At 39.1% G+C, this 27,772-nt stretch overlaps 2 protein-coding genes across 2 annotated transcripts in view; both read left to right on the top strand.

Annotated features, from left to right (window-relative positions):
* The window catches only part of afg1lb (AFG1 like ATPase b), a 78,643-nt gene extending 77,517 nt beyond the window's left edge, over positions 1-1,126 (top strand). The window contains exon 12 of the mRNA XM_057823419.1: positions 909-1,126. Within this exon, the coding sequence (XP_057679402.1) occupies positions 909-959 (51 nt within the window). The 3' untranslated portion in view covers positions 960-1,126. The remainder of the gene's footprint in view (positions 1-908) is intronic.
* Positions 1,127-4,864: 3,738 nt separating this feature from the next.
* Positions 4,865-27,772, top strand: part of foxo3b (forkhead box O3b) — an 88,086-nt gene continuing 65,178 nt past the window's right edge. Inside the window, exons 1-2 of the mRNA XM_057822089.1 lie at positions 4,865-5,065; positions 5,152-5,845. Of these exons, the coding sequence (XP_057678072.1) occupies positions 5,294-5,845 (552 nt within the window). The 5' untranslated portion in view covers positions 4,865-5,065; positions 5,152-5,293. The remainder of the gene's footprint in view (positions 5,066-5,151; positions 5,846-27,772) is intronic.

Genomic DNA, 27,772 nt, shown 5'->3' with positions numbered 1-27,772 from the left:
ATCAATCGCTGCAGCCCTAGTTGACATGACTGTAAAATTTCATTGTGACAAGCCAGTAAGCTTTAATGCAAATCAATGTGCCCTGTGGTGCTATTTATGACCTTCACGGGGACATGTCGGGTCATGTTTTCAATTCAAGCTCGCATTTGAAATCGCAGGGTAGAAAAGAAAACCTATTTTTGACAGCATCTTTGGCACAAAATTACTACTCCGGTTGTTACGTCATGCCATTCAGTATTGATCGTCTATTCATAAATGGCATTTAACCAATAACTTAACCTTTCCATTCACTGTGTGAGAATGAGAAGGATGAATGAAGCCAGTATGCTTGAATGTAAATGGCATATAGTTCTATGCAGTTAAACTGCTGCATCAGGTGTTCTCTTTTATCTGAGTTGAACAAAAACCATCAGACTGCGTGTGTGTGCGAACGCTCCTGACCGCCTATGAGCTTCTATTCCATGTGTGGCAGTCCATAAATGTGCTCATAAATAATCCATAATATTCAGTCATCTTCAAAGGGATTTCAAACAGCACGGTGCAGTAACTGAAGTCCATTGCATGTGTATTTATCCATTTTACTGCTCGTTTGTCATGTTTATTATATGAATATTGCAGCCTTTTTGTTCATCTTTGCAGTGTGGGCTGGTTTAACTGGCCCACTATTGAGCTAAATTATAACCCAATTAGGTGTAAAATTATTACCTTTACGAAAACAAGCTTTGAGATACAAGCTCTAATAAAAAAATAATCAAAAGACTCTTGATTTAAATATGATTTTCAGTCCTCTATTATGACAATTGTGCATTATTGCCAAGCCACAAAACGCCCAAACTGCAGATATCTCATTTAGGCTGTTAAGGTTGGCATTTTATAATGGCCTGTCATAAACCCTCATTCCTGCACAGGTGCACATGCTCCGTGCATGGCATGGAAACAAAGAGCACTGCTTGTTTTGATCACATCAAGAGGAAGGAAAGAGGATGAAGAAAAGAAGGAGGAGGGAAGGCTCTCTCTCTCTTGCTCTGGCCATGCAAGTAGATTACGTCATTCCAGGGCCAGGTGGACAAGCTATTGGGGAGGAAAAGGGGTGGAGCCTCAGCCATCCCTGACAGTGTGATTGACATGTGGTTAAAGGTACACTGTAGGTTAAAGAAATTTTTTGTTGTCGTGCTTGTGGTAACAGAATAATTGAAACAACATTGATTGATACATTTCAAAGTGATCTCCACTGAAATAACAATTCGGACTTTTTTTCTGCAACATCCTGGGAAGTTTGCCACCCTACTTTCTCAAACATTAACCCTGTTACGACCGCTATTAAAGAATCTCCCATTATCCAGTTGTACGCTGTCAAGCAGGCTGATAGTCTGTGTCAAGGCAGACTTTTGAGATGCAAAAATGCATGCAAATAGTTGTGGGTTTTTTTTAGCAAGTAGTTTTAGTTGCACTGCAGAAAAAAGGGAGTCTGAATTAGGTTGCTTTTCTATATTCTAGTAACATTTTAAACTGTAAATATAGCACAAGACAGTTTTGTATCAATTGAAACATCTTTAAAAATTGCCTTAGATTTAAAGTAGTAGCTATTTGAACACAAAAGGTGACACATCTCATGTAGCCAGACAGCTAAACGATGCACCACATAATTATCGACCGTTACATTAGACTATTATTTTATATTGAGTTTATTATGTTGTTATAAGAATGCTATTTTTCCTATTCATCCCATTTATTGTTATTGACGGCGATAAACATCCAATCCATTAGAATTGGGAGGGCAGGCAATATGGCTACTCTAAAAATGTTAGCCTATCGCCGTCAGTAGCAGCAAATAAGATAAAAAAAAATACAAAATCGTAAGCATAAGCCTATTGCGCACATGATCTCCGTATGAACTGCACTCGTATCTCAAGACATCACTTGTATGTGTATGCATGATGTTTTTATACAGAAGTGGGCAGTAATGTGTTACATTTACTCAGTTACATTTACTTGAGTAACTTTTTGAGAAAAAATGTACTTTTTAGAGTAGTTGTACCACGCAATACTTTTACTTGAGTAGATTTTTTTAAAGAAACACCACTCTTACTCCACTACTTTGGGCTATATTATATTGTTATATTTTTCTTCTTTATTCTACACATTGACTATATTTTTGCCAGAGATGACGACAGTGGCAATCTCAGTTTCACAAATGAGACTTTGCAACAATAACCACATGACTCCATTATACCAATCAGAATTAACAATGCTTTTTTTTCTCTACTATAAAGCGCTCATGCTTTTTGGACAGGTGATGTTTCATTGTGTTGTTCTGACCTGATATTTTTGTGACATCTTTTTGGCCTAATACAGTGATGTAATAGGTTATAAAATAATATATTAATAACAAAAATTCATATGGATAAAATTGTGCTGAGAAAAAAAACATTTTTTAAAAAATTCAGACATTGTAAGCCATTACTCACAATGTTACTCATTACTTAAGTATTCTTTTCAACAAATACCGTAATTTTCGGGCTATAAAGCGCACCCGACTATGTGCTGCTACCCATGAAATTTGATATGAAAACAGCATTTGCTCATAGATGAGCTGCACTGGACTATAAGACGCAGCTGTCCTCAATGTGTTATTAGATATTTACACCCAAAGATAATAACAGATAACACTTTATTTGACAGAGGCATCATAAGACTGCTATAAGAACAAACGAACCACCATGAAGCTTTGAACCAATTGGCTGCAAAGCTTCATTGCTTCAAAAAGCTTCATGTGGCCATCTCTGCTCCCTTTGGGGAGACAGTCAGCCTCTGCTGCCACCTGCTGTCAACACTCCTGTCATCCAACATGCCTCCTAGCATGCATTGCAGCGCTACAGATGTAAATAACAACCAAAATTTGTGTTCTGTGCTAATTACTTCTTCAGTTACTGTTCCAGTTGTTTCATTAATGCCTAGTTATGATATTTGGTAACTTTTTATTTGAAATTGGAGCCACTGGACTGTCATAAGGCCATCATAATTATGGCATGACACTGCCAAGAGCAATGAATGCTTATGACACGTCATTTTGTGTCATCTAGCAAATTATCATACTTTTGAATGGATGTAAAAGATCCAAGCTGGACATAAATGGAGTTAGTGACATAATTTGCCGGATGACACTTAATGACATGAGTCATCAGCATTCATTAATGTCCATGATGGTGTCATGCCATAATTATTACGGCCCAATGGCGAGAGACAGCGAGAACCAAAAGTGGTATTTGCCATGTGGCAAAATGGATTTTGCCATGTGGCTTTTTTTTTTTGCCATGTGGCATTTTTTTTGTCATGTGGCAAAGTTGATTATTCAATGTGACATTTTTTTTGCCATGTGGCAACATGGATTTTGCCAAGTGGCATTTTTTCTTTGCCATGTGGCATTTTTTGCCATATAGCAAAACTGATTTTGCCATGTGGCTTTTTTTTTGCCATATGACATTTTTTTTGCCATGTGGCCAAAATATATTTTGACATGTGGCATTTTTATTGCTATGTGGAAAAATGGATTTTGGTTTGTAGCAAAATGTTTTTTTTTCGTGTATGGCACTTTTTGGGGTATATGGCATTTTGCAGGCCATGCACGTCCAATTTTTCCATTTATTTTACATGACAGAAAATGTGTGGCGGTGATTTTTGGCAATACACTTACCATGAGAGCGCATTGACATTCAACTACCACCCAAGTAAAGCTATGCCATTGACGGCTATGCACGTCCAAATTTTCCATTCATATTACTGTAAATGGCAGAAAAAACGTGTGGCTGTGATTTTTGACCATGCGTGCTTACCATTACAGCGCATTGACATTCAACTGGCACCCAAGTCAGGCTATGCCATTGACGGCTATGCGCGTCCAAATTTTCCATTTATTTTGAATGGCAGAAAAACGTGTGGTTGTGATTTTTGACCATACACTTTACATTACAGCGCATCCATTCTGCCACATACCCCCCCAAAAAAATGCCATGTGTCAAAATACATTTTGACACGTAGCAACAAAAAAAAATGCCACATGGCAAAAAAAAAAAAAAAAAAAAAATGCCACATGGCAAAACCCATTTTGCCACATGGAAAAAATGTGACATGGCAAAATCAATTTTGCCACATGGCAAAAAAAAAATGCCACATGGCAAAATCCATTTTGCCACATGGCAAATTCCACTTTTCGGTCTCGGCCCTGCTGCCAATGGCAGTGTTATGACGCCGCTGTCAAATAAAGGGTTGCCTATTAACCCAAATAAATCAACAAATAAGCCGCACTGGATTATAAACCGCAGGATTCAAAATGAGGGAAAAATAGTCTCATAGTCCGCATAAAACGCTACGTTTTATGCGGACTATGAGACTCTTATTGTCTGCAAATTATGGTACTTTTTTACTTGTACTTGAGTAATTTTTTTGCATGACTACTTTTACTTGAGTAATGCTATCTAGAAGTAACGCTACTCTTACTTGAGTGACTTTTTGGCTATACTCGACCCACCTCTGTGTGTATATACTGTATATACACAGTAAATCAATAATATGCTTTAAAAGTAACCAAATTTAGTCAGTTATTGTATCTTTTATAACAACGGATAGTCATTTCATGTCATTTTTATTTCTATAAATTTGTATTATTGCGAATGGGTTATGTACTTCCCATCTTGTTTTTGTATTTTAGTCCCAATTTGAATGCAAACCTGTTGGTTAAATGAATTCTAGATTCCGGCTTGGTCTTCACTGACATGTTCAGACGTGTTCTCCTCCTGTCGTGTCTCTTTAAAAGGCGCAACCGTGCAAGAACAGGATCCACCAGTGGGCTGGACCTTGAACGCCTCGCACGCTTGTGTCTGTCTACGTAACGTGTGTGTGCATGTACTTGTGCGCGTGTTTTAGACAGAGCACATCGAGATACAGTACAGTAGTAAGCCGAAGTGAGGTGGCAGTCTTGGGAAGGAAAGAGAAGGCGATGGCGTGTGCGCGACTTACTGCAATGTTTTAAAGTGTTGCTTTTTTCCTACCACGCGGGACACTAGAGGTAACGCATTACGTGCGTAGTTTGGGACTTCATAGTTTTCGATGTCCAATTCACGATTTTTCATTTACGTGTGTGTTCCTCCACAGGCGTTTAAAAAAAGACTTGCAGTTTGAAGCGCGAGCGTCCCTGCAGTGGAATAGCAACAAAGAACGGGAGCGCGCATTGATGGGACGCGACTTTGACAGCTCTCGGTCTAGTCGCTCGTAAAGTAGAAACAAGAAGGACATCATGGCCGAGGCCGCGCTCGCCGACGCCGTGGCCATAGACCCGGACTTCGAGCCCCAGCAGCGGCCGCGTTCCTGCACCTGGCCGCTGCCTCGGCCGGACTCGAGCGCCGCTAAGCCGGACGCCCACGATATCATCCCGGAGGAAGACGACGACGATGAGGAGGGTGCCCACCACCAGCATTCGGCCATCAACGGTGGTGGCTCCGGTGCAATCACGGACGACCAGAGTAGCGGCAGCCCGCTGGCCGACGGGGCGCTCTCGTCACCCGGCCAGGAGAGCGGCGGCTCCCCGCATTCAGCGCACTCTCCACCGGCCATCTCCGCAGTTTCCGGAGCGCTCACATCGGGCAGCTTGGCAGTGCAGCAGACCCCCAGGAAGACTTCGTCTCGCCGCAACGCCTGGGGGAACCTCTCGTACGCCGACCTCATCACCAAAGCCATCGAGAGCGCGCCGGACAAGAGACTGACACTGTCCCAGATCTACGATTGGATGGTCAGATCCATCCCATACTTTAAGGACAAAGGAGACAGCAACAGCTCGGCTGGATGGAAGGTAAGAAAAGTCCCATACACGCTCACACTCATTCGCTCTCTCAGCCCAGGCCCCCCTCCTTCCTCCATCAAAACAAAAACAAAAAAAGCATGTGCCTTGTCAACACATACTCAAGACCCCTGCATACTTTAACGATGGGCTATTTGCAAGATCTGGTTTTAATTTGCATCCTTTATTATCTATTAGGAATAAAAAGTAGTCAATGAATTTGATGACATGATAAAATGACTTGACAAATACACTGTACACTAGTGAATATATAACAATGTAATCTATGGGAGACATATCAGTTGCTCATTAACCCTTTACTGCCAAATGTATCACATTTGATACACCTAAAATTTCATGATTTTGAGACTAATTCTGAATTTTGACATTTCTTTTTGAAAAAAAACGATGGATGCAAGTCAACACATGCAACTGCAGGTTCCCTGAGGAAAAAAACAGGATTTAGCAAGGGTTATAGATATTAGCGCGCTTATTACACATATTCATTTTGAGTTTTCTTTTTACAAATTTGAAAAAAAGGTTTCATTAGGACCTTATTTTTTCAAATTTTGGGATTCTCTGATAATTGCTTCATGTTGCAGGTATTTAAGGTTAAATTAACAGTACATATGTTTTCGACTGTCAAATGCCATCACAAAAACTTACTGTAGACATGAACAACAACATTGATTCACTTATAGCTTTTAAAGGAAAACTGGCAAAGGCAATTTGTAGTAGTGGTATTATTTTAGCTGGCAGTAATACAACACTGATAAAATCTTATCTTCATATTCAACAGTATTTTGAACACTACTGTACATGGGTGGTGAAAAACTCAATTTGCTGCTAATGTGATTAAATATCTGACTTCAAATGTCAGCTTTTACAGCATTTTCCCACCTTTTGGTGAAAAGTATGGTAAATTATCGATTTATATATGTGTATAATGTATATATAATTGCTGTGATTGTCTGGCAACCAGACCATGTGTTGCAATATGCACACGTTCAACAATGAACTCCCACAATGCACTAAAAGAGGTATTAATGTAACATTAAATCTATTTTTGTAGTGTAGAAATCATATTGTTCCGCTGCAAAACATTAGAGATAACTCCCCCTCAGTTGTACTACATGACTAACTCTTAGTCAAAATGACACTGCGTAGGTGTGCCAATGATATATGTGACATGAATGCAGAGGTCCTTTGTTTCTCCTTATGCGAGCCATGTGCATGAGCGCAGTCCTCCTAGGCACACAGAGAGACGTTGTAACCGGTTTATCTGGAAACACACTAGCCTAGTTTGTGTGCCTCCCAACAGCCATTTAAGTTAATCCATGAATAATGTCAAGGACGGAATGTAAACATATCAGTCTACAGTAACACAAGCACGACGTGGTCATGAGAACACCTCTCGGACCAGTGAGTGGAATCCTTCGGGTTTATATTTAGAACGAGACGCACATATGATTATAGCAACACATGCGTGGCCTTGTTTGCTGTTTGTTATGTAAAGCCCTGGCAGGGAAGCGGCAGTGTCTTGGGTCAGGTAAGCAAGGTTGCTGCTGCCACGAGGGGGAATGATTACATAACGACTGCGCTGCTGGGACTTTAGGTGAACCTGAGGGGAAAGCTTTGAAAGGCAAGGATCTGGGGGATGGGGCGGATTCTCCCCTTATATTAAAGACATGTGGGCTGTGCGAAAAAAGAGGCACAGCAGATCAGGGTAGGAGTGATTGACAATACTGGCAACAATAATACAGCTGTGCCTTGATGTTTCATTCCTTCAGTGCTGAGATTTTTCCCATTGAATTGAATGGAAATGCTTTTCATACAGTGGTTCTTAAAGGGAACCTCAGACTTAAAGACTTGTAGGCTCCAATAAGCCACAATTGTTCTCTTTTACTAAAATATGTTATTAGAAACACATAAAAATCTGCCATTGATTTGAAAAGCTATAGTATTTAGTACATGTTTTGACCTATGGGGGGCGCCATGTTTTAAGTGCCTCGTCACTCGACGAATACTACCGGATTATTGCAATTCCTAGCAGCGAGGCGTCCAACACATGCGCTCATCGGTCAAAAGCGGGGAGTACTTACTATTTTTTAATTGAATCTTTTATTACCTTTTCACTGCCTCAAAATACTTTTTGCGTGTGTCTCCCTCTCATACTTTTAAGCATTGTGTGTGATAGCTTTAAAGCAGATTGTCGATCTGTTGAACACATTAGTCACGTAGCATATTTAAACCACCTTTATTTGATATTACTACATTTACAGTAAGTATTTCCTTAAGGCATCCTTAGTATGTTCTGTCTGTATGCATATAAACAAGTTGAAAGCACACGGTAGTACTTTGGGTGTCAAACTCACCTCTTGTAGGACTTTTCGCCGATGTAGCACATTTTGGCAGAACCCCGGTTCGTCTCGTCTCATCCCGTCTTTCCTGTTTAGTTTGCTTTTGCTGCTCGGTTTGTGAAATATCAACAGCGCTTTCATGCTCATTAACGTTCCTCTCAGGTTCAAATTGAAAGGGCTGAACAGATGATATGTTTATGTCGCTAGAGTCATGGTCTGGAAGTCCGGCAGCGTAACCATGTGACGTCACCGCCCTGCGACGTCAACAACAATGGCGACCTACTAGTTAAACTAATTTTACAAATTGTATAAAAAAAAAACATGAATAGGGGTTTCAGTATCAAATTATTTGTACTGAACCCTTTGGAATTAGAAAAATCTTTTTATTTTATTTTTTAAAATTCAAAATCAATATATCTAAGCTAGCAAGCTAAAACCCAAATGAATTTCCATTCAAATTTCTTCTCATTTAGACGGCATGTTTGTAAACCGGGCAAAATGGATGTTTTTATATCTATGCCTGCAGCATCATCAGACCTCTAAACCAAGACTGGCTTAATGTACATATCTTAGAATTTTTCATTCAAATTTGGAGGAATATATCCTGTATTATTAAACATTACACCTGCTGGGTTGCATTAACCTTGACTGTGCAGTTTCTATCATGTTTATATCTCAAATGATATCAAATTTAATGGAAAAACGCTGCACAAAATGATCGCCAAATTTGTACACAAAGTCATTATGTAAAAAAACAAATCATTAATCTTCTCACAAATCCAATAAACAGTGCAAATTTACACATACTATTTTCATGGCGTAAAATGCGACGCAAATGTTTTTTTAGGGGTGTCAAACGATTAAAAATTTTTAATCGAGTTAATTACAGCTTAAAAATTAATCGTAATTAATCGCAATTAATCGCAATTCAAACCATCTATAAAATATGCCATATTTTTCTGTAAATTATTGTTGGAATGGAAAGATAAGACACAAGACGAACATAAACATTCAACATACGGTACATAAGTACTGTATTTCTTTATTATAAGAATAAATCAACAAGATGGCAATACCATTATTAACATTCTGTTAAAGCGATCCATGGATAGAAAGACTTGTAGTTCTTAAAAGATAAATGTTAGTACAAGTTATAGAAATTTTATATTAAAACCCCTCATGTTTTCATTTTAATAAAATTTGTAAAATTTTCAATCAAAAAATAAACTAGTTGCCCGCCATTGTTGATGTCAATAATTACTTACACAATGCTCATGGGTGCTGAAGCCTATAAAATCAGTCGCACCCAAGTGCCAGCAGAGGGCGGCAAAACTCCGAAAAACACAACAAGTACAGCTTTCACTGTGCTGTCATTTTAATCTGTTTGAGCAGGGCACTTGTGCGTTAATTGCATCAAATATTTTAACGGGATTAATTTAAAAAATTAATTACCTCTTGTTAACGCGATAATTTTGACAGCCCTAGTTTTTTTATGTAAACGTAGTGCACGTTACCCATAGGTCTGTTGTACTTCCTCATACCAAGTGAGAGTCAGCCTTCCACTGAGCAAACCAGTTTCTCTAGGACAAGTAGTTGAAAGAATTGGAATAAAACCTGTAAATTGGGGACTAACCAGTCCAAAACCTGGTGTAAAATGGCACTTTGCCTGGATTTAGTCAGCGTCCAATGTCTTAACCTTCACCGAACCCCTGGGATTCGATCGAACCGAGGTTAAGAACCACTGATTTAGTACATCAGAAATTACTGCCATCTTTGTGGACTATTGACCCCGAAATATTGGTCCAAGTGTCACAAATTCCCACAATATAAAAATCGTTCCACACCCTTGACCATTCCCAGAAGGGCTTCTCAGGTTATGCTTCGTGCTCGTGTGTATGTAGCCCCACTAAGTCAAGGCTGGGTTCTCTGTCACCATGCAGGGGCCGTGACTTCTGGAATTTCGGGCATGAGAGGCAATCTGTGGGTGTGTGTGGGGGTTTAGTGTTACGTGTGATCTGCCCATAAATCTTGGCAGGCTTTTTTTAGTCCTCTTACCAGAAACTCTCACTGCTTTTTAGAATATCAACATCACTTAAAACAGAGTAAACACATAGTCATTTTTAACACCTCTCACAAGATAGTCTATGAAAGATGAGCGGGTTATCGAGGTTTGACGACTTTTATCAGAAGTTTATAATTGAGGACGGTAGGCATATCCCAATGCTCTGTAACATACTAACAGAACTTCCTCGAACTTATTCTGAAAGTTTCATAATAAGGCTAACGTTTCACGATGTACAGTCGGGTTGGTGCACTCACAGTTTTATGCAGCCAGGGCACCTTTTGTTGAGGAGATTTGCTGAGCAAATCCCAGTAATCCCTCTGGGTTTCTCTCCCAGGTTCCCACTTACGTCACTTCATATCTCTTGTTGGTGAAGCATTAACCTCGGCAAAACTAGGTCAAGACAAGTGTAACTCAGGGAAATATCTGATCACCTTATGCAACTTTTACCAAGTTCTTGCAACTGGTTGAAAAAGGTTCTTAGAGTCGATACTGTGGGTAAATTACTGCTCTCGATTATAAATGATTCACTCTTGACTTGGTTGTTGAATTGGAAACTACAGTGATCCCTCGCTACTTTAAAAAATAAATAGATAAATGCAGTATTTTATAGAGCTGTCCTGATCCGATCACGTAGTCTCTCACTCTAGCTCTTGCCGCTTTTCTTGGTCTGACAGTGCACTGGAGTTGCTTATTAAAGTTAACGATGATTGACAGACGTTAAAGTTTGATCTTGCCACAGAAGCTTGGAAGCCAAAACTTCAAAGCGCCACATGCGTCAATAATCGTTTAACTTGTTAAGCAGTTGCTGTGGCAACTCTGTGTGTAAGTGAGCAGCTTGAGCGGATTTGAGTGGACTCACTCAATGAATCAATTAATAAAGACAAGCATTTTTCTACTGTATTCCTGTTTAAAAATAATTCGGTGGGACAGTAATGTGTTTAAAACTTATCATAATTATTACATTTGAAGTGCATAAAAACTATGTATTGAAATACATGTACATAAAAGTTGTTTTTTTTAATTACACTTTGGGGAAAAAAGTGAAAAAACATGTCTTATATGCATCTTTCCAATGCTAAATCTGAATAAATACAATAAATAAAAATAAAATAATTTCGGGGACGCTACGCTCATAATTATTACATGTGAAGTGAACATTTTTTTAATTTAAAAAATACCGTAATTTTCGGACTAAAAGCCGCTACTTTTTTCCTTCATTTTAAATCCTGCAGCATATAGTCCAGTGCGGTTTATTTGAGGATTTATTTGGGCTAATAGGTAACACTATTTGACAGCGGTGTCATAAGACCGTCATAATTATGACATGACACTATCATGGGGATTGCTGAATGCTTATGACAGATGTAATTAAGTGTCAACCTACAAATTCTATCACTAACTCCATTTATGTCCAGCTCGGATCTTTTACATCTATTCAAAAGTGAGATAATTTGCCGGATAACACTAAATGACATCTGTTTTAAGCATTTGTTAATGCTCATGACAGTTTCATGTCATAGTTATGATTGTCTAATGACAGTCTTATGGGGCCACTGTCAAATAAAGTGTTAGCAAATATCATAACGCGCAATTAATGAAACAACTGTAACAGTAACTGAAGAAATAATTCAATTACAATCAATAACAATAATTTTGATTGTTATTTACATCTGTAGTGCTGCAATGCATGCTAGGAGGCATGTTGGACAACCGCAGGTTTGACAGCAGGTGGCAGCAGAGATTTACTGTCTCCTCCAAGTGAGCAGTGATGTCCAAATGAGGCTTCTTGAAGCAATAAAGCTTTGCAGCCAATTGGTTCAAAGCTTCATGGTGGTTCATTTGGTCTTATGATAGTCGTATGATTCCGCTGTCAAATAAAGTGTTACCGGTTAATATCTTTTGGTGTAAATATCTCATAATACAGTGAGGACAGCTACGGCTAATCTATGAACAAATGTCGTTTTCGTGTCAAATTTGGTGGGTGGCGGTTGAACACAATTTTTTTTTATGGGCGCTACTTTGCGGTTTTTCACTTATAGAGCGACGGGTTCTGGTCCCCATTAACCATGAAAAACGAGGGATCACTGTAATCAATTTTATAGATTATATAAGACATACTGGATTCTCCTCTTAGGAGCCTATTTTCTTTGTTTCATAACTGCTGAAAAATTTGTTGAATGAAAATAGTCCTTAGGAACCATCCGAAACAATTTTTGGCTCCCATCCCCTCCAGTCTTAGATAAGTCATCTTTTTTTAGGATTTTGAATTCTAGCAGAGTCTGTGTTTTTCTTCCTGCCTCCAAGACTGTTTCTGTCCAAAAGGGGCGGGTCCAGAGCTGTGGAGCTGCTGAAATGTGCGCTCAGAGAAGGGTCAGGCATTAAAGGAGACTCACTGAACCTCAAAATAGTACTTGTGAGCGCACCTGAAACACTGTGCATGTGTGTGTCAGACTTAAAATCCGAAGATTAGTCACATCTGTGTGTTTTTATGTGAAAGTGTGTGTCTGAAAGTATTCCTGACTGCTGTGAACTTTGCGCTTTGCTGTTACTTAACCCTGCCTCTTTACAGCAGCTGCCCATTACAGGCCAAGACCAAGTTATGTCGCAGCCATGCTCTTCTATTCACTGATTAAACTTTATGAGGTTCCAACGACGCTGATGCACCCGCATTAGGGCGACGCTCCGCTGTCCTCCTCCGCCAATAACAGCTGAGCCCGCTCGGCGTGTTTTTAACCTTTGCATACTTCCCCGCAAGGGCAGACATGCACAGACATATGCGGCGTGCTTGCCTGCTCATGTTCAGGCTCATCAGCTGCCCAGCGATGAAACGGGCTCCAGATTTGATGTTGATCTCAGTCGCCGACGAGGTGCGACGTTTCCAAACACAAGAAGTAATGCAATTGTACTCAGTTGGTCTGAGATTTATGTTAACAGTTACAAACATGTGGCCTGGGGGCCAGATGCATCCTACGGGGCAGTATTTTGCAGCCTCCTACTTAACCTCTAAATTAACTCATTCATTCCCAGCCATTTTCACCGGTGCAACCCCCTTCGCTTCCGGCCGTTTTACTGGATTTTGACTGATTTTGCAAGGCCCACAGAAAAATCTGTTCTATTGCTATATAAACATGGAACCCACCAAAAGAAAGATTAGACTCTCTTCTTTCAGCAGGAAAAAAAGTTCATATCTTTTTCCATTCTTTAGAAATCAGCATTAGAAAATAGCTTAGTTTGAGCAATTTTCCAATTCCTGATGAAAAAACAGAAATTGAGCTTTTTGTGAAAGCATACATTTCAAACATAACATAACATGACTTTAACACAGCTATTTTTTGCTTTGGTTACATCCCAAACATCTGAATAATGTTTTCCTTTTACAAAATAACATAAACAACAAGACAAATAGAGCTTTTGATAGCAAAATACGTCTTTGAAACAATTAAAAATAGAACGTATTTATATATTTTTGGGAGCAAATGAGTTAAGTGTTTTTCCGGACCGCGTGTCATTGCGCAGGCAAAGGCAAATTTATTTGTCTAGTATAATTCAACATTAATTCGAAATGCTTGACATCAGTGCTTTTTTGTTCGTTTTTTGGTAAATCCCTTATCGTACATGCTAGCAGAGATCAGTTTTCGGTGGTGTTTATCAAAAAGCTAAAGTAAATTCCGTAATTTTCGGACTATAAGCCGCTACTTTTTTCCTTAATTTTGAATCCTATGGCTTGTTTGTTGATTTTTCTGGGTTAATAGGTAACACTTTATTTGACAGCGGCATCATAAAACCGTCATAACTGTGACATGACACTATTATAGGCATTACTGAATGCCTATGACAGATGTCATTAAGTGTCATCCGGCAAATTATGTCACAATTTATGTCCAGCTTGGATGTTTTACATCCATTCAAAAGTGAGATAATTTACCGGATGACACAAAATGACATTTGCCCATTTGTCATAAGCATTCATTAATGCTCATGGCAGTGTCATGTCATATTTCTGATTATCTTATGGCCACTGTCAATGAAAGTGTTACCAAATACCATAACTAGCAACTAATGAAACAATTGGAACAGTAACTGAAGAAATAATTAGCACAGAACATGAATTTGTATTGTTATTTACATCTGTAGCGCTGCAATGCATGCTAGGAGGCATGTTGGACAACAACAGTGTTGACAGCAGGTGGCAGCAGAGGTTGACTGTCTCCTCCAAGGGAGCAGTGATAGCCAAATGAAGCTTCTTAAAGTAATAAAGTTTTGCATCCAATTGGTTCAAAGCTTCGTGGTGTTTCATTTGGTCATATGACAGTCTTATGATTCCGCTGTCAAATAAAGTGTTACCGGTTAATATCTTTTGGTGTAAATATCCCATAATACAGTCAGGACAGTTGCGGCTTATACTGTAGTCCAGTGTGGCTTATCTATGAACAAATGTCATTTTCGTGTCAGATTTGGTGGGTGGCGGCTTATAGTCAGGTGCACCGTATAGTGCGAAAATTACGGTAAATGACAGTCACTTGATTGACTCTTAATATTCTAAATTGTTATTAATAAGAACTGAGAAGTTGGCTTAAGGCCGTTTGTGACTAGCAACAGCCGAGTGTGAAGGGTTCAGCTACAACCCATTCATTGTGTATGTGGGAGGCAACAGTGAATATGATACAACTCATTTCAAACAGCTGAATCCAGCTACTCCCTGTTAAGACCAGCATAAGCTAAGGTTTTGTTTAAACGAATGATTTTAATGCATTTGTAATTTAGTTTATAGGTATAGTTAGCCATTTTTTGTGGGAACATGTGTTTGAACCATTTGTTGAGAGCACTTTTTTTCAAGATAGTTTCTACCAGGGATTTTCACCTATAGTGGAACATTGCTCCCTCCCTAAATGGGGGTTCACTGTAAATATACTTTATGAGACATTTTTCTTTTGTGGTGTGCTGCGAAATGTATGTAAAATATAGGCTTTGCCTCAATAAAAGTCGTGAAGTACTGCTATAGACTGTCTAGAGGCAAAAAGTGGCGCCGTGATTGTCATTTTAATGATCGAACATGCTTAAAGTGTTGATTCTTTCAGGATGAAATTATTTATTTTTCCTAGCAGCGTAAGACAAGCCGGACAAAAAGGGAGAGCGGCTTTCATGAAGCTGCCTACGAACGTACCGTAGAGCGAGTGGGATGGGAATTTTTATGGCCAATGAGATGTCGCAGTGTTTGTGAATTATTCATTCATTTTTGAGGCAGAGTTAAATCATCTGAAAGATGAGATTTTATTATTTTTTTAACTGAAGAAAAATTTAAGAGTGTCTATTGGCCGGTTCCTTGGAACCAAGAGTGGAAAAATACTCACACTCCACTTGAGTAGAAGTGAAGACACACACACCAGTATGTTATATAAATACCATTTCCTTTATGAGAAACACATTAAAGATATGGTCACAGAACGAATTAACAAGTCTTATCTCAATCTTTTTTTCAAATGTAGAGCTTAAAAGTAAAATGGAATCTTGAAAAATTATTACTCATGTATGATTTGTACTCCTCCTGGAATTGGCTGGAACATAATCAAGTAGGCACTGTGCCAAAGTGAAGGAACCCAATGCAAGAAGGCAACAACCAAAAGAGGGGAGGGGGCAGTGGAGTCGGGAAAATTAACGAGCTTTGCTTCCAAAATGGTGTAATACAAGTGCCCTCTGGCTGTGATTCCCAATGGAGTGGTTTGTGAGAGTGTGTGAGGCTAAAGGAGAGGGTGGGGCGTTGGGTTATGGGAACCCACCAGCTCCAGGCACCCCTCCAAACATCTGAATAGTGTCACCCAGCGCAGTCAGCCTTTAGGCTCTGTTCTGCTTCCATTTCCAATCAATGGGCACAGTTCTTTCAGCAAGAGAAGCCTTGTATTTGGACTTTTATTATTCATTCAGACTTATGAGTAATTTTCTTCAATTCATTTCCCTGTTTTTGGACTGCGCTAACAAGTGAAACGTGTTCGGGGCGGGACAAAATATCGATGCTGCTGCGCGCCATCCATTTGGCCAACAAACCAAAACGATCAATAGAAACACGTTTCATTACGTCATGCAAAACGACACTGGTCAGGCTAGTCGTTTCCAATGTCACTTAGTGAAGAAACACTATATGGATGTGTGTAGTCCATTTACACTGTGGTCCACCACTGTTTGGGCTATGATTTTTCTCTCGTGCTTAAAATTCATTTAGTGTTTCAGACTTACCGACTTCATTCACAATTTAACACTACAACTATGAGATTGCAATTAAGTAAACAGTAGAAAACCCCAAACACCGTGCAATTGTGCCAAGTAAAAACAAGTTTTTTTTTAAATTTTTTGAATCAATAACAGAACAAGAACTTAAATTTTGTTTTCAATTCAAAAATTCAAAAAATATTTCAAGATCACAATACTGACATTACTACTGGCCGAGTAGCTAACACAACTGAAGGTTTAGGCAGATAGTATGGCAACACTGAAAGGCTGAAATCTGATTGGACAAAAAGTGCAGCCAAGATGTAATAAAATTCAACATGTATGTATCCGTAAAATATGACCCTTATTCAGATAGCTATAGCCTAAACCAGGGATTCCCAACCACCAGGCCCGGGACTGGTACCTGTCCGTGGTTCTTTTGCTGCAGAGAAATTAATTTGTTAACGACCGTAATCTGCCCTGTGCCTCTTGAGACATCAATATCCCTGTATACTCAATAGCTACAATAATAAAACTGGATAGGAAGTCATCATTGTAATCAATTGGAGCTAGCGTCTAGCATTTATTTTTAATATCTATGTGCGCTTATCCTCGATAATGACGTAGGCACACCAGATTTGTTTCCAGAAATAATAAGCCCAAACGTGAGCCAAGATGACTGAAAAACAACGTCTTTGGACAACTTTTTTACGATGAAAATGCCACCTGCTGAGTCAGAAGAGGGGTCTACAACCAAGTCTATTCTGCATAATATGTGGATGTGGATACTAGCAATTGAGGCAACAAAAGTGAATGCACCGAGAGCATCATACATCATGGTGAACCGTATTGCTAAAGCCAAGAAACCTTTTACGATTGGAGAAGAACTCATTTCAGTGATCCCTCGTTTTTTGCGATTAATGGGGACCAGAACCCGCCACGATAAGTGAAAACCCGCGAAATAGCATCCCCGAAATTCTTTTATTTTTGTATTTATTCAGATTTAGCATCGGAAAGATACAAATAAGACATGTTTTTTCACTTTTTTTCCCAAAGTGTAATTTAAAAAAAAAAAAAAAAATTTTATTGACATATATTTTAATAAATGTTTTTTCAGCACTTCAAATGTAATAATTATAAGTTTAAAACATGTTACTGTCACGCCGAATTATTTTTAAACAAGAATAAAGTAGAAAAATGCTTGTGTTTATTAAATGCTTCATTTAGTGAGTCCACGCAGATCTGCTCAATTACACACGAGTTGCCACAGCAACTGTTTGACAAGTTAAACGATGATTGACGCATGCGGTACGCCAAGTTTCTGCTTTGTCTCTGGCAAGATCAAACCTTAACATCTGTCAACCATCGTTAACTGCCACACATGCCAGTCCGTGAAAAAAAAGGCCCACATCATGGTGCAAACACTAGCCTAAACAACACAATTTGTTTACTAAACTCTCAATCTCACTCCAAATCACTACCAATCTAATAAAGTCTTCATCTTTAGAATCACTTATAAACAACTCTGGAAGTAAAGGGAAAACCTAAGCGTCATTTTAGTGACTGGCAGTGTTTAAAAAAAAAAAAAAAAAAGTCAGTCACACCTCAGTATAAGTTGCAACCCCAGCCAAACTATTAAAAAGTGCGATTTATAGTCCGGAAAATACATTACTTGTCTATTCAGTATGTGCCCAGCAGTTGGCTCACAACCAGCTGTGTACCCGATTCTCATCCAAAGTCAGCCAGGATAAGCTCCAGCTCAAGCGTGACCTTAATGAGGATAAAGCAGTAAAGAGAGAAAATGCATGGATGGATGGTTCAACCATCAACAAAAGCCATCCGACCAATGTTGCAGTCCTTTCATTTAAAATTCCTTATGAACTTGCCTTTCTGTGCAAGCTCCTGTCGAGTAACCTAGCCAAAGTTCAGCCGCAGAATGTCTAAAAATCACCTGCGCATCTTTTAATAGGAACGAAATGGCCCCGGTTGAAGCAAAAGCTGACTTTGCCGTAGTTGCCGCCCTGGCCCTCGCGGCATGACCCGTTCTCTGTTCAAAGACGCCTCTCAATTATTCAGCGCGCTCAGGATGAATTCGGAATGCTGTATTAATTTTTAAGAGCTGTTCTTGGCTAAAGGCGTATGGTTTTTTTTCCTGCAGCTCCTTCCCGCCCTTCCGACACCTCTCCTCTCACCCGTCCCTCATTATTTTCCTGCTAGCGTCCTCGTTTGTCTGGATATAAAACGCCGTGTAGGCAAAATAAACAAGCAGCCCTTATATTGAGCTTGCTGCTCCTCTTCAAACCTGCTTGGGCTTCTAATGAAAGGCGATGGAGATTTCACACGGCTCACCCATTGCACTATGCACTTTTTCTACTACTTTGGTTCAGCTGGAGCCCATCCTAGCTTACTTTGGGTTGAGAGGTACACTTTGCACTGGTTGCTAGTCGGTCTTTGCTGGATTTGTTCTTATTTTCAGACACACACTAAATGTAACTCATAACATTAGCATAGCATTTGCGTTCCCGTAGGCTAAGAGCATCCTCTCAAATTCAGACTTTTTATACATACAGTTGGTGGCGTCCAGGTGACTATAATTCATTCATTAGATGGGGGTTTGTATATTGTATATTGTAAAATTATTTTTTTTATTTTTGAATGGCATTTCTTCGGCGCGCCGCAAAGCCACAAACTGTTTGACCAATCGGCACCATTCAAATTTAGAAATGACCGGAATTTTCCCGCAACGTGGGGAATTTTTCGAATGACCCACCAAAATTTTCCATTCGGCCGTAAAAGCAGGTTTTTTGAAAAGAAAAAAAAAAAACAATCAAAATGCTTCTCCTACAATTTTTGACCAAATCACAAAATTTACACATCAAAAATTGCAGGACGGTAATGGGTATAAAATTTGTATATAGAATTTGGCAAAAACCTACGGTTCCTTCCAAATTTGCCGAAAAACCCATTCATTTCTAATGGGATGCCATTGGCAGCCATGTGCGTCCAAATTTCCCATTCATTTTCAAAGGCAGGAAAACACAGGTCTTTGAGATTTTTGACCATTTACCATGACAGCCTATAGACATTATTCAACTGCCACCCAAGTAAGTCAATGCCACTGACAGTTATGCACGTCCATGCAATTGACGGCTATGTATGTCCAAATTTCCCGTTCATTTTCAATGGCAGAAAAACTTGCGTGGTTGTGATTTTTGACTAAAAACTTAATATTACAGCCCATTGAGTTTCAACTGGCGCCCATTGACAGCCATGCAACCCAACATGTCCCCGAAATGTCCCCAAATCAACAGGAAGTGACATGATTAATCTGTATCTACCATAACAAAGCCCCATCGTAATTTCTCCAGAAATTGCAGTTTCAAGTTTTAAAAAAATCTACTATTTTCCTGCTCAGTGTGTATTATCACCAAGTTGGTGTTGCACCTGTACATGCTACAATATGTGCTCGTCTGCCAATGTTCATTTGAAATGGTTGGGAACCTCTATTTACTTATTTATTTTTGGAGTAAATATTTTTAATTTTACAGACGAAAACATTTTGAGGTCACATCGACTAAAACTAGATTAAATTAGTCTTGAGTTTTCATCAACAAAAACTAGATGAAGACACACACATTTCTAGATGACTAAAATATGACTAAGACTAAGAAGTGCTATTGTCCAAAAGCCTAAGACGAAAATTAAAAGTGCTGCCAAAAACAACATCGGTCCAGCGGTACTTTATCTACTATCTGACAAAGATATCCAGATCCCTAGACATTGCAGAGACATTACTTAAAGTTGAGTGAAACGCTTGCATGTTTTTGCTGTTGCGAAGTTAACAAAATCAATGCTCCAACTCCTTCTCACCCCCGAATTGCATTTGCTGCTTGTTTTGTGCAAATTAAAGCCAAAAACATCTCGCATATATATTTCGAGCCTGTTGAGTTGGTGATTTTCTAACGGAACTTGCTGTCAAAGCACCCGGTCGAAACGGGCAGCTCAGCACTTTGGTCGCCGGCAAATTACGCTGATCTCTTTTCCACTGTTGATGCGTGATTGTAATGTTTGGTCCTGGTAATTGAAAGTGCATAGCTGAAGTTGCAAGAAAAGAGCATATCACCAAACACTTTTCACTTGTTAGTGATCAATGTCCAACGGTACTTCAAGGTTCTAATTCTTAATATTTTTGGCATAGACTCCACTATCAGTTGACAAGACACCTCTCACAGACATTGCGCCTCGCTTTCCTGTAGGGGGCCGCCCCAGGCAGAACGCTGAGTTGGCTTTCACTGTGATAAACTCAAGCACACGCTGCATTCTAACGCCGGATTTAGGTGGAAATTGGACGAATGTTTTACTGCATACAAGCAGGCAGGAGTGTCTCGGGAGTGATTTGGGATAAGATTCGATGTAATTATTATATTAAGTAACACCATGAATGCACTCTGAAGCGTTGTGAAAAAAAAAAAGAAAAAAAAATCAATGGATAAAATTAGTGTAACTTTGGCTTGAAATATTTATGTAAAATGAATGATAACTGCCCGTTTTTGCTTTTAACCAAGAATCGAGAATGTTTTACGTTCATATCTATAGAAATTTAGCAATTTAGGCATTTATTTACAAGAAATTTCAACTTAAGCCATTTGTTTTGTGACAGCCTCCATGTAATTATTATATTAAGTAGCACCATGCATGCACTTTTAAGCACTGTGGGAAAAAAAAACTCAATGGGTAAAGTTAGTGTAACTTTGGCTTTAAATATTTATGTAAAATGAATGATAACAGCCCGTTTTTTGCTTTTAACCAAGAATCTAGATTGTTTTACGTTCATATCTATAGAAATTCCGCAATTTAAGCATTTATTTACAAGAAGTTTCAACTTAAAAAGCCATTGGTTTCGTGACGGCCTTCATTTTGGATTACACAGTACCGTAACTTTTGCTTACAATATTTATGTAAAACGAACGATAACTGCCCGTTTTTTGCTTTTAACCAATAATCTAGATTGTTTTACGTTCATATCTATAGAAATTCCGTGATTTAAACATTTATCCAAAAGAATTTTCAACCTAAAAAGCTCTGTGTTTTGTGACGGCCGCCATGTTTGATTTTGTATCTCTACACAATGGAGCAATTCAACATAAAAATGCAATTTTGTTTATGTTGAGTAAAATTAAGATGATTCTGCATGCTTTACTCAAGTATTAAGTTTCTGATTTGAAAATTGAGTGATTTATTAGCTTGTTTTAAAACTTGCACTAAATGAAAAAAAAAATTAAGTTGCTATTTTACTTAGATGATATGTTAAATATTTTGATTGATCCTGAAAATATAGGTGAATATCTCTGCATTTGGTGATTTTTGTGCATCTAGTGTAAAATTTGAGAATTTTATAGCCATTTTAAGTTTTGTTATACTTGTATAAAAAAAGATAATCGGGATTTTATTAGGGTGCGACTCTGAAATTTTTTATATCGCTGCTCATGGAATCTCATATATGCCTAAGAGAGGTGCCTGTTTTGGTTGGTCGCTAGCGGCTTTGGTTTTGAAAATATTTAAAGTTTTTGAAAATACACCCCCTACGGATCGGCCCCGAGCCCCGTCAGCTGATAGGGAAGTAAAAAATAAATGGTCAGGTTCAGTTCCATGCGTGCCGAACCAATACCATGAATGATGAAAACCGCTGCGGGTGGATTGTTGGATTACAGGGTAACCTTATATTACAGGTGGTTATTGATTTTGTGACGGGTGCGACATTTGAAGTTTTTGAGGTTACCAACACCACTCGATGAACCTCATTGTTTGTAGAATATTAGCTGCCCCCTAACTGATGTTTGATTTGTTTCCATTTTCATCACAAGAGGAAAAAAAATCAAAACATATTTAGCCGTATGTGGAAAACTTATCCAGAAAAACCTATCCAGCAAAGCTTTGCAATAGTAAACCCTATTTATCATCAAACCTAATGAAAAATGACTCCCAAAAACAAACACTACTGGAAATTCAAGTTTCTCTGACGTCTGTTGTGTAAAACAAATAAAACATTCAGAAACACAGTAATTACACACACGGGTCATACACAAAATACCCATGCAAATACTTATACGCAAACATTAACTTTAAATTTCATACTATTCAGCTGCACGATTATGCACCAAAAAAGGAAAAACTTTGGCAAAAGTGCACATTGGAGAAGGCAATGTATTTATAATACTTGAACCAATGAAATTACAGTATAGGTAGGTCACAGGTTACGAAGGACCCGACTTAGGCAAATTCGACTTTATGAAGCCCGAGTCTCGTCGTTTTTTTGGGGGGGTTTTTTGCGTGATGCATGCTTTTATTTTGGTGCAAGAAGCGTAGAACAGACGCGCCCACCCCACACTCGCACACACAGCGCATCCGAGGTAACAGCCTGCGCACATTTGTTGCTTGTGAAGCATCCAGAGGCAACGGCTGTATATAACACCTTTTGTACTGTTTATTGTGGAATTTTCAGTTGTGGTCGAATACTTGTGGCGAGTTCATGCGATTTTTTTTTTTTTGATGATGTGCAGACGCTAACTGATACATGCTAATCGTTTGTTATTGCTGTAACAGCAGCTACTTGTAAACGCAAATTTGAATTGCTGTTGTTGAAGATGAGACTGATTTAATTTAATGTTATTTTAGTTTCTGCAAGTATATTGATGTCATGAACAGCTGAATAAAGTCAGCAAACCACACGGACATCTGACATCGTCATTTCAAAGGTTAGCTCACTGTCTAGCTAGGATTTAGCTCCGACGTCACGGCAAGGACAGTACAGTGACGTATAATGCATGTTTTTGGACGGAGTTTTGTAGGGGTGTAACGGTACACAAAAATCTCGGTTCGGTATGTACCTCGGTTTTGAGGTCACGGTTCGGTTCATTTTCGGTACAATAAGGAAACAAAATGAAAAATATAAATGTGCTATTTGTTTATTACACACCTTTGTGCTTTCAACAATAGGAACATTAGCCTATACAAAGCTAGGATTCTGCTCAAAAAGTAGCGGGTATTTAAAGATAATCCGACAACAATTTGCCTTTCAGACCCCGCGTATTGGTCAGCTTTCTTTCTGAAAGAAAGAAGAAAAAAGTCCTGTGCTAAAGAGAAAAGCAATCCCAATGACAAAGATTTTAATATGTATTGTACAAATGAAATGCCTCAATGAATCATTTTTTTTTCTTATGAACGGTTTTCAAAAGCTTTATTGGTGGATTTTCTCAAGTTAAAGCACCACACAGAAATTAATAATTGTGTAAGCAGAATCTGTGTATTATTCTTATGATTTAAATACAGGTGTTTTAGCTCATTTCAATTAATTTTATTTACATGGGCTATTATTTATTTTATCATGTGTTTATATTTTACAAATGTGATGTATTCATTTATAGTGTATATTTTATGTTGTATAACTTTAGTTCCTATGTGAATATTAATTCCTACTTATTTTGTTGTGGTAGGAGGGTTTTGTATTGAACACGGGGCTGTGTTGGTTATTATTATAGCAGAGAAGACAGCAGTAAATCAACAAAGACAAGTCAACTGTGCCCCGATCTATCACTCAAGAGATCTGATGGACTCAAAAAGTGGGTTACGATTGCATATTAGTTGGAAAATCGACCGGATCCACCGTATTTTTACACGAGTGACTTCCTGGTCTGCCCGATCCTAGCTACCGGTTTTAGTATTGACGCAGGAAGGTCGCGTCTCGTGTCAAATAATAAACTCTGCCGTTATTTTCGCGTGCGTCGTGTTGAGCCACTTCTGGGACGCGTCTAACACGCGGCCGCACTGCGACTGGTGTGCATTGGCTGATTGACTTTAATGCCCGCGTTTCACTGCGTTCTCGCGGCGGCCACGTTGTCGCACCGTTGACGTTTCTGGGTAATACTGTCCTAGCGTGTTGGTCCTCATTATAGCGGAGAAGACGGAGTAAATATAATCTACACAAACAAACTGTAACCCGATCGACTCACAGCCTCGAAATGTATGGGTTACATTACGTCAGAAACTCGTTCGGTACGCCTCCGTTCCGAACCGAGCACCACGTACCGAAACGTTTCAATACAAATACATGTACCGTTACACCCTTAGTGTTTTGAGGTATTTAAAGTAGTAATCAAGATTTACACGGAAATCTGGGTTACATCGCCAGCACAGGAACGGACCTCGTTCGTGAACCGAGGTCTACCTGTATTCATTTACAATAAACCCATGCATAACCAATTATAAAATCCTAATAACGAGATCTAATAATTTTAAGATTTTTATCGGGATTTTTATGAGGAAAATGCTTAGTGGTCCGCAAAAATTGTGTGGTAAAAAGAAATACTTTTGGCTCCACACCGCAGTAGGGTATACGCACAAAGTACCACTTCGGCTTTAAAACTTTAATTTGTTTTTTGGCGAGCCTGTCGCTTTCAATTACTTCGATAAAACAACGTGGCATCACTGAGACTGCAAAGACTGCCTGAGTTACTCATCCTGATTAACAATTAATCGGCTACGACCAAGCTTTCTGTGTGAAATAAAGGGGGGGGGGTACTCGACGGGAAACGATAAAGGAAGGACTTTCATTCTGGTTGCTTATTCCTTCTTAGTTATGCTTCTAGTCCAGATTGATGGCAGCGGATTAAACTGGGATTAACTGGATGCCTGTGAAATTGAGCTAATCCAGCTGTGCTTGTTTGTGTGTGTGTGTCTACATACACCCGCACCCCGCTTAGTTTAGCTGTATGCTCCAAATATGAAGTTTTCTTAAATTCTTCCCCAATTTTTCATTGAAACACTTATTTTCCGTCAAGAACCAAACTCATTAACGTCTGTCATTGTTTAGGGTGATTGATTTTAACACACACTTATAATTTGTTTATACATTGTAAGAGTTTTCCTCAACTTTTCTCAAATGTTCTATGATGTATGGAAATTAAATCTATTCTCTTGTTTGCTTTTCAGATTGATTATTTTGTTTAAATTTGAAAGCTCTACAAAAACGGCTGGACGGTCCATGTTACATCTGTTATTGCGGTTCCCAGGCAGCAAAAGAAACTGTTGGCTAATGTTAGTGCACATATCGAATTTTAAATAAAACTCCATTCAATAGCATTACAATACACTTTCTTCTTATGTTCATTTCTTGTAAGAATTATAGTACAGAAGTAAATTACAAGTACTTACAATTCAATCACCCTGTAGTGTAAAATAATGATTCATTTCATAAAAAGTTTTAAAGCCCTTTTAGCATATCGCCCACTGAAGAAATCTGACCCTCTCGCCAGACTGCTGGAATTGCGCCAGCCGAAACGCACTGTGGTGGCGCTCGCGCAGCTCCAACGACCCGAGCCAGCTGGACCCCGACATCTCGACCAAAAGGCCAAACTCCGCGTGTTCAACTTGGTCTCAACCCTTTGTACTGACTCTATTTTGAAAGGTTTAAAGAAGGCTCACCGAAAACAAGTTGACAATTTATTCAGGTCGAGAGCGATCAAACAGCAAGGCAAAACAGGAACAGACTCAGGCGGGGAGGCAAGGTCACCCTATCACACGTCAACAAAAGGTTCCCGAGAAAAAATAACCACGATTAGTTAAATAGGAGTGGGAACCTCTTGGTACCTTACGATACGATACGGTTTGCGATACAAAACTCACGATAATGATATGACGATATGGCGATACAACGATTATCTATACATTGGTCGGGAAATCATACTAGGATATTCTAAAAACAAACTATTCAACAGAAAAACAAGCTTCTGCTGTGAATTGGAATGAGTTTAGCACTAGTAGACATCCAATCCATTTGAACTGGGAGGGTGGCAGCGAATGAACATTCGTTCATTCGCTGCCATCCCTCCCACTTCAAACTGATTGAACGTCTATGGCCGTCAGTGGCAGCCAATGCCAGGCAATGAGGTCATATTGGGCCATTTATGGTCATTTACCTGTTGATTTTCAGTTACTTCCTGTTGATTTTGGGGTATTTTATGGGTCACTTCCTGTTTATTTTGCGTTACAGAACAGTAAGTGACCTGGGAATCACCCAAATGAATAGGTAGTGACTCAAACTCAACAGGAAATGACCTGGATTTGCCCTAAAATGAACAGCAAGTGACCTTTAAATGCCCTGAAAATCTGACAGAATGACTGTGGATGCTCTGGTTTCGAATGAACGAACGTTCCCAGTCTAAATGAATTGGGTGTCAAGCACCGTCAAGATAGCCTTAGAGTTAACTGAGACACTATTATGTTGGAGGATTTTGGTAGCAACTTGTTGGTTCCTTTTTTTTTTTCTTTTTTTTTTTAAATAGACATTGACACCTTTTTAAAACCATATCTCGATTTTTGCAGGAGCATATCAATAATCTTTTGGGATACAAAGTATCACGATACATCACCGTTTCGATATTTTGTCACACCCCTATAGTTAAACATTCAGTATTTTGAAGGCTCTCGCGGTGCAGGCTGTAGGCAGGAAGAAGGTGTGTTTAGGGTTTGTTTGTGGATTTGACTGGTGGATTCGGGAGGTACTGTTGTCTGGGCAACGAGGGTTGTGGATTTTGCCAACTCAGCGTCAAAGGGGCTCTTGGACTCTTGTCAATCGTGTTATCAGTTGGATATCGGGCATTTTCCGGTGTTTCTTGTGTTGGGACAGAGCTTCCCGCCATTTGTTCTGGACTGTCTGGGAGAACTGATTATGGGAGTTGGTGGTGCAGACCTGGGTTTGTCAGCGTCAATCTTGCTCAGTCAGTCGCACGACGCACACGTTGGGCTTCCGTGATAAGAAGGTGTCATGTTTCTTTATGCCCTATATTCTGCTTAATTTCCTTAAACTATAATATACTGTAAGTGCTATTTATTTTATATTGGGTGTGTTAGAGTAATACAAACAGTCAAACAGTAAATACGAGAAATTATACTATTCCCTGATTGATTATATTACGTCCTTCACCACCATCCCAAGCATCTAGCCTTTGATTGATATTCACAACAGCAAGTCAGATCGCATTTTTGCCTGACACAGGGGTGGGATTACTTTTTTTTTTTTTTTTTTTAGAGCAAAGGCTTCATTCTGTGTGAGCTTTCATTTGGTGCAAGTCGTCAGAGGAAGTGTGCGTAGCCATGCTGTAGGATAAACTGTATAGAAAATGGATGACTGTTCTTTTTTCCTAGAAAGTCCAATCCTTGACATTGTAGCTTTCTACCTACAGTATAAGACGGATGCATTCAGCCTGCCAACCACCTATTCAACCCCATCGCAGACACACAGCATTCTCTTGT

This window comes from Corythoichthys intestinalis, chromosome 19, assembly GCF_030265065.1.
Source record: "Corythoichthys intestinalis isolate RoL2023-P3 chromosome 19, ASM3026506v1, whole genome shotgun sequence".
Classification (NCBI taxonomy): Eukaryota; Metazoa; Chordata; class Actinopteri; order Syngnathiformes; family Syngnathidae; genus Corythoichthys; species Corythoichthys intestinalis.
Note: the sequence above shows the minus strand (reverse complement) of the source record. Positions and strands in the feature narration are given on the sequence as shown.